At 35.5% G+C, this 11,254-nt stretch overlaps 1 protein-coding gene across 1 annotated transcript; it reads left to right on the forward strand.

Annotated features, from left to right (window-relative positions):
- Positions 1-1,374: 1,374 nt before the first annotated feature.
- Positions 1,375-5,041, forward strand: LOC127643895 (uncharacterized). The gene is made up of 2 exons (XM_052126830.1): positions 1,375-1,448; positions 3,605-5,041. Exons 1-2 carry the CDS (start codon positions 1,419-1,421, stop codon positions 4,610-4,612), a joined length of 1,038 nt encoding a protein of 345 aa, XP_051982790.1. The 5' UTR covers positions 1,375-1,418; the 3' UTR covers positions 4,613-5,041.
- Positions 5,042-11,254: the final 6,213 nt, after the last annotated feature.

Below are 11,254 nucleotides of genomic sequence, written 5' to 3' on the forward strand. Positions count from 1 at the left end.
TTTTTGGGGTTAAAAGTCCCTATTAAACTCATTCTCAATGGGGCGCATGGTACGTTTACATTTATTCATTTGGAAGATGCTTTTATCCAAAGCGACTTACAAAAGAGGAAAAAAAGCGATTCATCTTAAGGAGTGAATGGGTGCCAAAATTGCCACAATCTTAAGTTGTGTGTGGATCGTGGAGAGTAGCATGAGTCTCCACATGCTGTGAGTCTCCGCGGTGTCATGCACAACGAGTCACGTGATCAGATGCACCGATTGATGGTCTCAGAAGCGGAGGCGACTGAGACTCGTCCTCCACCACCCGGATTGAGGCGAGTAACCGCACCACCACGAGGACCTACACTGTAAAATCTAATCAGTAGACCTTACATTTTTCAAGGCAATCGGTTTGCATGCTATAATAAGTAAACCTACTTATTTGTCTCAAGTAAACTCAACTTAATCTTTTCAATAACATTAACTAGTTACAAGTAAGCTTAACTCATCTATGATTAAATTATCATTGTTTTGATTTAATTATTAAATTGGGTTATACAGTATAAGGAAATTATGACTAGACTCTAAGTTAGCCATATGGCACACCGGACTCAACTCAGTACTTCTTAGTGCTCATAAATCTGCACTTTCTTAAAGTACAATTGAGTAAAGAAGATTGGCTTAAACTTAATAGGCTCCAAGTTCACCACAGGTAACACTGATCACCCTGATTGTGACTAAACACAAATCTCAACCAGCTACAACAACACAACAACAATAGTCATAAGAATTAAAACTAAATACATTTTTAAATAAAAAAATATTTTACTACATAAATTCCCTCGTTTTTACCAAACAAACATAATGTATTCAAGTGCAAGGGTTAATGGGCATTCCACACTTGTACTTGGTCATTTTGAGTTAGTAGTACTCTATGCCAAAGTTTAAAGAACTGAAGTATTTGAGTTATGATTCTATTGTGAAATTAGAACCACTTAAATGTTTTTATTAATGTAAACTTAAGGATTTAGAGTGTAATGGTAACTTAATTAAAACTAGTAAGAATAGTGCAAAATGAAGATTATGTTGAGTAAGATATTTTTTATAATTTGAGATTACTATTAGTATTTAGAGTGTAAGTAGTGGGACTTCAGCATTCCAAAATTGGGAGAAAAGGGGATAAAAATAAAAATAAAAAAAGACAACTTTTCTATCTATCTCACATTATTATTATTATTATGTATTTGCTTTGAAACAACAACAGAACATTACAGAGTTGATAAGTTTCGTTTCTGAAGAAAAAGCTCTGCCCCCACACAAACGGTGTGACGTGGAGAGACAGGTAGACTATAAAACCAGCAGATGATGTTCTGGTTTCACTCTCAAAAACACAGACTGGGATAACATCGAACTTTTCTTGATATCTTAAACCTCACAAAATGGCATATGCTGATCAAGCTGTAAATGACGTAAGTAAGCTATTTTATTAACAATTGATATCAAATCATCAAATAATTCCAGTCAGAGACAAGTCAGGATAATAGAGACAACCAACTCTAACACTTACTGAAGAAATAATGGGAAAGCTTCCTCTTTTGCTGATAATGTCATGGTTTGTTACACCCATTACTGCTATCCTCATGTTGTACTACTGGGGCATTATCTGATGTGGAAACTGTTCTAGTTAGTGTTTAAAGGGTCATGAAACACTAAACGACATTTTCTGAGATGTTACCAGATATGTATGTGTTACACATGATAGAAGACAAAGTAAGCATCCATTATTTTTAATTTAGGGATTTTATGCGCTACTTTTGTCTTCCGATTTATATATATATATATATATATATTTTTTTTTACGTCTTTCGTCTTTCAACAGGCTCTGCCCTGTAATATAGCGGATCGTCGTGTCATCAGTGTCTCATTAATATTAATTATTCATTAAACCACGTGACCATCGCTTCAACCTCTCAAGGTGGGGGAAAAAAAAAAATGCTCTCAGTTACTTCCTCAGCCAAAGTCAAAAAAATTTCTCTCTTACTAAAATTTTAATTCTCTCTTCAAATTTTTAATTTTATTTTCTCTCTTCAAATTTTTTTTTTCCTCTCTTCAAAATAATGCATGCGGTACCAATCTTGGCCACCAGGTGCCACTTTCAATATACATGGAACTGGGTAGCTCAGCGAATATTGACTAGCGAGATCGAATCCAAAAAAATAATAATAATATTGTCTCAGGTCCTTCCTTTTTTTCTCTCTTCTTAAAAATGTATTTTCTCTCTTCAAAAAAAAAAAATGTATCTCTTCCAAAAAAAAAAAAAAAAAAAAGGCTAACCGTACGTTCACACCAGAGGCGGCGAGAGCGTCAAATCGACCGGAAGTCATTCATTTTCAATGACAGCCAGCGTCTCTCGGCGGCGAGAAGCGGCGCGGCGAGTCTTGGGCGGCGTGGGCGTCAGATGGAAGTTCAAGTGCAGTCAACATTATGGTAATGAGCTGTGACGCAGTTCGGCGGCAACCTATTGGAATATAGAAGTGCTCCGCTCTAGCGAAGTCGAGAACACAACCGTGTAAACTTTGGTTCCCACCAAACATTCGTACCGAAGATAAAATGGAGAAACGAATTATTGCCGTGACGGGTTTCCCTGTAATATATGACCAAGACCACAGTTATTATTACAAATGTATTTTATTTTGATAACAAACAACTATAATTTTAATTACTTTCTGCCATCGATCGATTTCTTATTTTCACATTTTAAAGAGGATATACGCATGAGGATATACGCTACTTGTGATAGGTCGGCAAAAAGTAAATGGTCGACATTTGGAATGACATTCCTTATCATATTCGAACATTAACGTCCTTCACATATTTCAAAAAGTCATATAAACAGTTTCTTCTTACTAGTCAAACTTGTACACATTGATTGCTCATGTACTGTTTTTAGTCTTGTTTTTCCGTATTTTATGTTTTGTTTATATCTATCTAGTCAATAACAATGTCTTGTATAAATGTGCTGAAATTCTGTTTATTGTTTTATGTTGCTGCAGAACAGGAACCTGCTGTAAACCAGTTTTTAAACTGAGCCAGGCCCGTTTTACTGTAACTATACTGTTGCTGTTGAATTTTCCTGTATAATAAATGAAATGAAATGAAATGAAATGAAATGACATGTCTGGATGTTTAAATTGCGGCCCCTTTAAATATATTTCACAAAACAAAGCATTCCAAATGTTGCCGCCTATTTCAATTACGTCAGAGCGTCCACGAGCGTCCTTGAGCGTCGAAGGCAGGGCAGCCAGAGCGAATTTTGACGCTCTCGCCGCTTCTGGTGTGAACGTACAGTAAGGGAGGAACTGAGACATAATAACATTTGACAATTTGGTAATAGAATTAACCTATTGCCATTTGACAATGGGTTACAACAAAATAATATGTTGCAATTTACAGTAAGCAGGGTATTAACACTCAGTTAATACTGATTATTAAATTAATATTTTTTTGTAGATTTGTAAATAACAAGTAAACAAACAAACAAACAACCAAAACTGATTAACCAACATGTTAACTTTGCAGTATAACATACTGTTTGCAGTTCATGTACTTTATCTTCTCTTCTCAGATCATCTTCAAACGAAAAAGAAATTCACGCAAAATAGAAGAGTTATATCTTCAAGGAAAACACATTAGTATAGAAGACCTGAAAAAGACAGATTGTTTAAGACGAGAACAGATATTTCAATATCTGTCAAAAGACATCCCAGAGATTCCAACCAAATATTTCATTCCTGCGTATCCAACACCAGTTGAATTTCACATCACAGAGGTGGCTCATGTCACTAACAAGACCAGACTTCCAAGGATTTGGGAGTCAAAGGGATTCAAGGGTCTTGATGAGAAGTCATTCTCCTGGTGGAGCCTAAAGATTAATGAAGAGAACATAAGAGAAGCTGAAGAGCGTTATCTAGAGAAAGAGTTCCCAGACAGAACTTCAGAACAAAGAGCAAGTCAGCAGAACTTCCTACATTTATTCACCACATCACCCTCTTTCCTAAATGACAGGTCACGCTTTGGAAACTTTCGCTTTACGTTTCCTGTGACTGAACTGATGGACACATACAGGAAACAGATCTGTAACGGAGAAGATCCAATTCTCAGAGTCTTTGAGACCATCATTTACAAGCAGGAGATTGTGTATGTTGTTCTCGTTCACAGTCCTGAGATGAATCAGAAGTTTCAAGATTTTCCAGAGCTCAAATCCAGCTCATTCATTACTTATGATGAAGGTAAAATCATCTGGAAAGCACAAGCCATTTGTGAAACACACACATTTGAGCTGGTAAAAGATCATGAGACCAAAATGGCCACAACAGAAATGGCTTATTCAGAAGAGTTTTATGTCTGGGATCATGTTAGCCTGGCCTTTCACATTGATACTGTCCTTGATTTCCCTAAAAGAAGGCTAAAAGAAAGCATTACTTGTTGCGAAATAGATGAAGACATAAAGCTTTCAAATGGAGAAATCTGCTCCCTTGAAGAAGCTGAGAAAATTTGTGAAGCTTTGGAAGAGGACGACAAAGAAGAAAAGTATGAACCTGGAGATGAGAATGAAATGAAACACATGTTCTAGGATGTGTGTATTCAATGCCATTGTTTGATTTGATCCCCTCTTCAGCATTGAGTTTTTACATTAAACATTAATAAATGGTGGAGGATAATAATCTTTTTCTCCAAGAATGTTTGTAGTTATAGATACATGTTACTAAGTTTTAATTAAATAATACATTGATGTAATCAACAAGATGTTTTTCAAAAACATGATACAGTAATGTGTGTGGGGTCATAATATTTAGTATTATTATTGTAAGACATAAAAAGTGTGTTTAAATGATGTATGTTTAATGGTGGGCAATGTTTAGTGACAAAACTGAGGTGACAAAATCATGGTTGGTGTAAGACTTTTTATTTTACTTTTAACAAAGTGTTGAAAATGTATTTCTAAAACAGTGGATATTGACTGTGAATCAAACTCATTCAGATGTAACTTTAAAATGATGAATAAATGGTGTCATTTTAAATCTTTGTTCTGCTGGTTCTGAATATTTCACAACAAAAAAACGGGGGTGCCATATTATATATAAAATAAAAAATATTCAGATAATTAAAATGCATTACATTCTTGTAGCAGAAGAGTTCATCATTGATTTAGAATATAATGTATTGATTATTACCATATTATTGATCATAAGTCAATCATTGACACACAGTTCACAGTAATCCATTACACAAGTGAATTTATCAATCAGAGATTTATTATGAGGGCTGGTTTAAGGACTGTCAATGAACACATGCGTCAGACATGCTTGTGTAGCGTCATAAACATAAAATGTTTAGTTCACTGTTTCAAGTTAAATTTAGTTTAATACTCAATCTTTAAACACATCACATTTGCGCTCCTTCAAGTGTGTCTGCTGACGGGTTGTTCATGTTTTGTTCACTGTTTAAACTGTGTGTTGCTCATACAGCTGAAATATAACTTACTGCCCTCTGGAGTGAACAGGTGGGAATCGATTAACAGCCCTAATTTAAATACACAATGATCATTTCTGTTCATGTGGTTCATGAAAAGTATCTTGACTTTAAAATGATGTTGTCTTTTACTGCCTTTTTAGCCATGGCACTCTTGCAAAAGAGATTGTTTTTGGGGTACTAGGTAATTAAAGGTTTGTAATATTTAATTTTAAAGACATGTTTTACACTAAAATGTTGAATCTTTTAAATTCCTTATCCTGTTTTGATCCTGTTACCACATGACCATGCAACCTATGTGCTGGACAATAATTTACAACAGCAAAGGACACTGGGAAATCTTTAACCCTTTAAGCTTGGATGGGCCCTCCAGCTCAAAAAGTAGAATACAACCAGCATACACATATGTTTTACTCACAGACACAAATATAGTGAGTAATAGCTATAAGTATAAGTCTTTAACAATTATGATGGAGTTGCTTATAACTTCACAAAAAATAAACAGAATATCACATACCATTACTAAGAGGAGGTTATTATCTTTAGATAATCCACATGAAGCACAATGTTACATATGACCACCAGGAGATGGCACCAAATACACGACACAGACTCAATGATGACTCAAATGACACAGAATGAAAGTCATTCTGTGAAATCTCATGACTAAAATCATGTCTGCATGCTATGCAAACCTTTAGTCATTGTTGTGTTTGCATGTGTAATTATTATGTTTTATTTGTTTGGAGATGTTTTTAGACACATGGAGATATTTTTGGACACTAGGATGAATTATTTTTGTAATGCTATTATTTTTAAATCACAGTCATGTCAACACACTTTTTTTCCTCAGATACAGGTGACATGATTGGGAACAAAAGCAGTTTTCAGAGCCGCCTTATTTACACTCAGAAATAAAATAAGAAAAAGGTACATTTTTGGCTCAACTTGTTTTTATTTTTCAGCAGTTTCTTAGGTGAATATCAGAATGTATCGAAATCTATGTCAATGTAAAATCTGAAAAGTTTGCTTTACAGTGATACCAAACACTGAACCCTCTGTTGTGTGTTTTGTTTTGACAATTTTTACAGCAACTTTAAAATCTGAGTTAAATAAAGATATATTCATTTATCATTTCTCCGACCTCTAACATCACCAAATAATGGTTTTAACACTCCCACCATCTGCTACTAGTCCCTCGCACCATTGGTTGAGTCAATGTTGCTTTGTCGGACCAGACAGATGGTCAAACAATCAAAAATGTTTTAAATGTTTACACTTTTTGATAAAATGACCTTTCGAATGGTTTAATTAAGTTGTCTCTGCATATTAGGCTAATATTAAAGAATGCATTTTAATGTGCTAAATGTAAACAACTTTAAACAAAAATACAAGGTAATCTTACAAAAAACACATGCTTTATAGATATAGAATAGTTCAAATTAAATGCTGCACAACAGAGCGTCACGGTGTTCAGGAAAACATTAATGAAACAAAATCTGATTAACTGTGTCTCAAGGCTGCTATGGCTGAATCAAAACAAGCATTTGTGATATTGTTTACAGATAATAATGATAGTGTCACGATCCCCTGTGTTTCACTTGTCACCTGTCATAAACTACACTTCCCATAATTCCCTGCCCTCATCACTGCCAGTCATTCATTGTTCTCACCTGTGTGTCGTTTGATCATCATCACCCTTCTGTATTTAAACCCTGTTGTTTCACCATTCATGGTCGGTTGTTAAATGTTCAAATGTGAATGTTATGGTTGCTCTCTGTGGATGTTTCGCCTGCCCATGTTCTCCTTGGATGTTTTTCGTGTTCATGTTGTGTTATCCCCTCGTGGATGTTTTGTTTGTACCCTGTGTTGTTTTATTCTAAGTTACCCTGTTCAACGTTTGTTTCACTCATTAAAGAAGCTGCATTTAGATCCTCACCCCTCGTCTGAATCCTAACAGATAGTAATAATAATATTAAAACAACCATTTAACATTATATGATTGTTATTATGAGTATTATTGCTACTTTTTGAATATGATGTTTTTGTATAGTAGTATAGTAGTCAATTTCACGCATCCAGTTGAATAGAGCTTTCGTTGAAGCTGAATTTTTATTTTGATAGATATTTGAGTTCTTCCTATTTTTGAAGGGTTAATTATTTCAAGCATTAATATGCTGTGATACTACTCTCAAGCTGAAATCTCCAAGCTGCACGGGAGGAGTTCATTTAAGTGTCAACAGCCATTTATACTCTCTCTCACACACACACACACACACACACACACACACACACACACACACACACACACACTGCCACTGTCACATCTCATATAATTTTGCTAATTACAGCATACTACATATGGTACCAAAATTGGTGACAAGATGATATCGTACCATTTAAATTTTTTTTTGGTATAGCGATGCTCCGTTAGTGCCGGTAATCCATGCAACCCTAATCTGGACTTTCTGTATAAAAACAATTTCTCGTTCTTTCAATGCCCTACTAGTGCAAACTTATGTCTTCAGGCCACCACTTTACAAAAGTTTTCAGATTTATAAAAGTGTACGGACACCAGAACCTGTGCACATACACAAAACCAGACTTCAGACCTTTAGATTGGATCTTATCGGAGCTTAAGGACACACACTACCAATCAAAGCACCTGTTTATCAGTAAACAGTGGCAAAAGTACAGAGGCCCATTTTGTCTATAGTTTATCACATTTTTCTGTCAACTTAATTTTCTCACGATCTCAACATAGTTCTTGCGAGAAAACACCTTTTGTGGTCTGGAGCAGCTCTTATGCCACAAGTAGACAGATTTGATCTCAGTTTTATTAGTGACTCGCAAGTCTGCTGACCTGCATTTCTCAGTGACAATACAGTATCCATGGAGTAATGATGGGAAAATTAAGCTTTCTGAAGCAATGTGGCTTTCATTACAAATGTATTGAAATTGGGTTTATTCCTCAAAGACTCAAAGATTTACTGCCATCTGGTGGTCCAAAACAAACTAAGCACAACTAGTAAGCCATACATTAGTAAACCTTGTAATAAAATGCTATTATTTATAACTAAAGTAAAATGTGTTCTGTTAAAAAACACAAGCAAGTTCTTAAAGTAAATTAAAAACTGATTATTAATGTGTAGATGGAAAGGCTGGGCTGTATCATTTTATTAAAATGGGAATTAAATGTGCTTATCTGACTTTATGTGATTGCACTGGTTCAAACTTGTTCTGGGATGTGTGCTTCTTTTTAACCAGATACTGAAGCAGCTACATGGTTTTCAGACAAAAGAAGCTTTGAATGTCACAGATCATGTTTTTCCCCCAAAAATGATTGAAGCTCTGATAGAGTTATCTCAACGTTGTGTCAGAGAAGCGACACTAGGCGTCTCTCTTGAGCGCCGAATATGCCTCTGAACTATGAAAAAAGGCCAATGAGAAGTTGGCAGACAGTATTTGCATACCCCACCCCCGGACATACAGGATCCCCATTAGCGGCCAGTTTAATGGCAGCTAATCTTCCTGGGTCCTCTTTAAAATATTCACACCGTAAAATTATACAAAGCAATAACAACACAAATTACAATCAAAAAGAATTCAAACATTGCAATTACATACAAAATATTACCAAGTGCAATAACATGACAATTTCCAGCTTTCACGAGGTCATTTGCAGCAATTCCTGGGTTACCGTCCTCTTAAATTTATATTTGTTCTGAATTCTGCGTGATGAGACAGAGAGTCGATTCCAAATAGATATAGCTCTATAAAGTGATGTGCGTTTCAGAAAATTTGCCTTGGGAAGCGAAAGTTTTATGTCACCGCCCAATGCCTGCCTGGTGGCATATAGGTGTCTATATCCTACAAAAACAATCTGCTCAGAGAGAAACTGTGGTTGTTTCATAAAAACTGCTTTCCACAATATTAAAATTAATCGTAGTCTAATTTTATCTTCAACTGTGAGCCAAGAAAGACATTTATGCATCAGGACCACGTTAGTGTCAAGAGAGCACTGGAGGACAGTCCTCGCTGCCCTATTTTGTGCCACCTGAAGCTTGCGAAGGTCTTTTTGTGATGCAGACGACCATATAATTGGACAGTTTTCTAAATGGCACAAAACAAGAGACTGAACAACCTGTTTAGCAATGGACATAGGAATATATGACATACATTTTTGGACATTGCAATACCATTCCCCATTTTAACTATCATTCCATCAATATGAGCTGACCAAGACAAGTAATAATCCAAGGTGACGCCCAGTAACCTGGCTTGCATCACCTGTCTTAGCTGCAGCCCATTGACTGACAAGTTCAGAGAGGGCTGGGTAATTAGTTTTGATCTTTTCCAGAATATCATAGATGTTGATTTGTCTACATTTAAAACTAATTTGTTATCTTTTACCCACTTACTTAAATTCTGCAAATCATGATTTAATAAATTTGAGACATCTTGAGGAGTTTTTCCAGGACAATACAGTGTGGAATCATCTGCATACATAACAACAGTTGAATGTTTCACAATAAAAGGTAAATCATTTGTAAAGATCAAGTATAGCAAAGGCCTAAGGCAACTACACAGGGGCACTCCACAATGTATTGTATTAGTAGATGAATATTGACCATTAAAGAACACCCGCTGCTTCCTATTGGATAGGTAACTCCCCATCCATGACAGAGACGAAGGTGTAAAGCCATAGCATTCTAATTTTTGAAGTAGTATTTTATGATCTATCAGGTCAAATGATGCACTGAAATCCAACATCACTGCTCCTACTAATCTGTTTGCATCTATTTCTTCTAACCAATTATCGGTCATATGAGTTAAAGCAGTACATGTGGAGTGACCCTTTCGATATGCATGCTGGTACTTGGTGATCAGCCCATTAGAAAAAAAATATTCATAAACTTGCTCAAAAGCAATCTTTTCCATAACTTTGCTGAGTAAAAGACTGATAGGTCGGCTGTTCTGTCCTGTAAATGTGGCTCTTTTATTTTTAGGCAGTGGTATAATTTTAGCCTCCTTCCATTTCTCTGGAAATATGCCCCGCAACAAACTTAAATTGACCAAATGAGCAATAGGAAAAGACAGAGCTTCAGCTGCCACCCTGATAAGCCTGGAGTCCAAATGGTCCATGCCTGATGCCTTTCCATCAGGAAGAGCTGCAAGAATTTTTTCAACAGAACCTCTGTCAACTTGACTGAATGAGAAAGTGACAGAATGGTTCTTATCACTCATTATCTTACTTAATATTGCATCGTAAGATGCTGAGATATTTGGACACATACCGGATCGAAATTTCTCTACCTTACTAATAAAATAATTGTTGAAATAATTAGCAATTCCTTCTGGATCTGTAATGAACACTCCATCATTTTCAACATATGAAGCAGATGAGTGCTTACTCCTGCCCATTATTTGATTTAAAGTATTCCATAATTTTTTACCATCATTTTTGCTTCATTAATCTTTTCCTGGAAGTACTCTTTTTTTCTTCTTTCTATTCATTTTGACTACTTTATTCCTAAGAGTTCGGTATTGTTTTTGATCAAATAGTTCGCAAGAAATATTTGCTTTTGTTTTAGCTTTATCTCTAGTCATCATTAAATTTTTAAGATTTTTGTCCAACCAAGGGGCACTTTTATTTCTCACAGCTCTTTTTCTGAGAGGAGCATGCTTGTCAACTACTTTCATTAGTTGACAGGTGTCCCTCTGAGTTCATTCAGAAATTTTC

Source organism: Xyrauchen texanus, chromosome 5 (genome assembly GCF_025860055.1).
Source record: "Xyrauchen texanus isolate HMW12.3.18 chromosome 5, RBS_HiC_50CHRs, whole genome shotgun sequence".
Classification (NCBI taxonomy): domain Eukaryota; kingdom Metazoa; phylum Chordata; class Actinopteri; order Cypriniformes; family Catostomidae; genus Xyrauchen; species Xyrauchen texanus.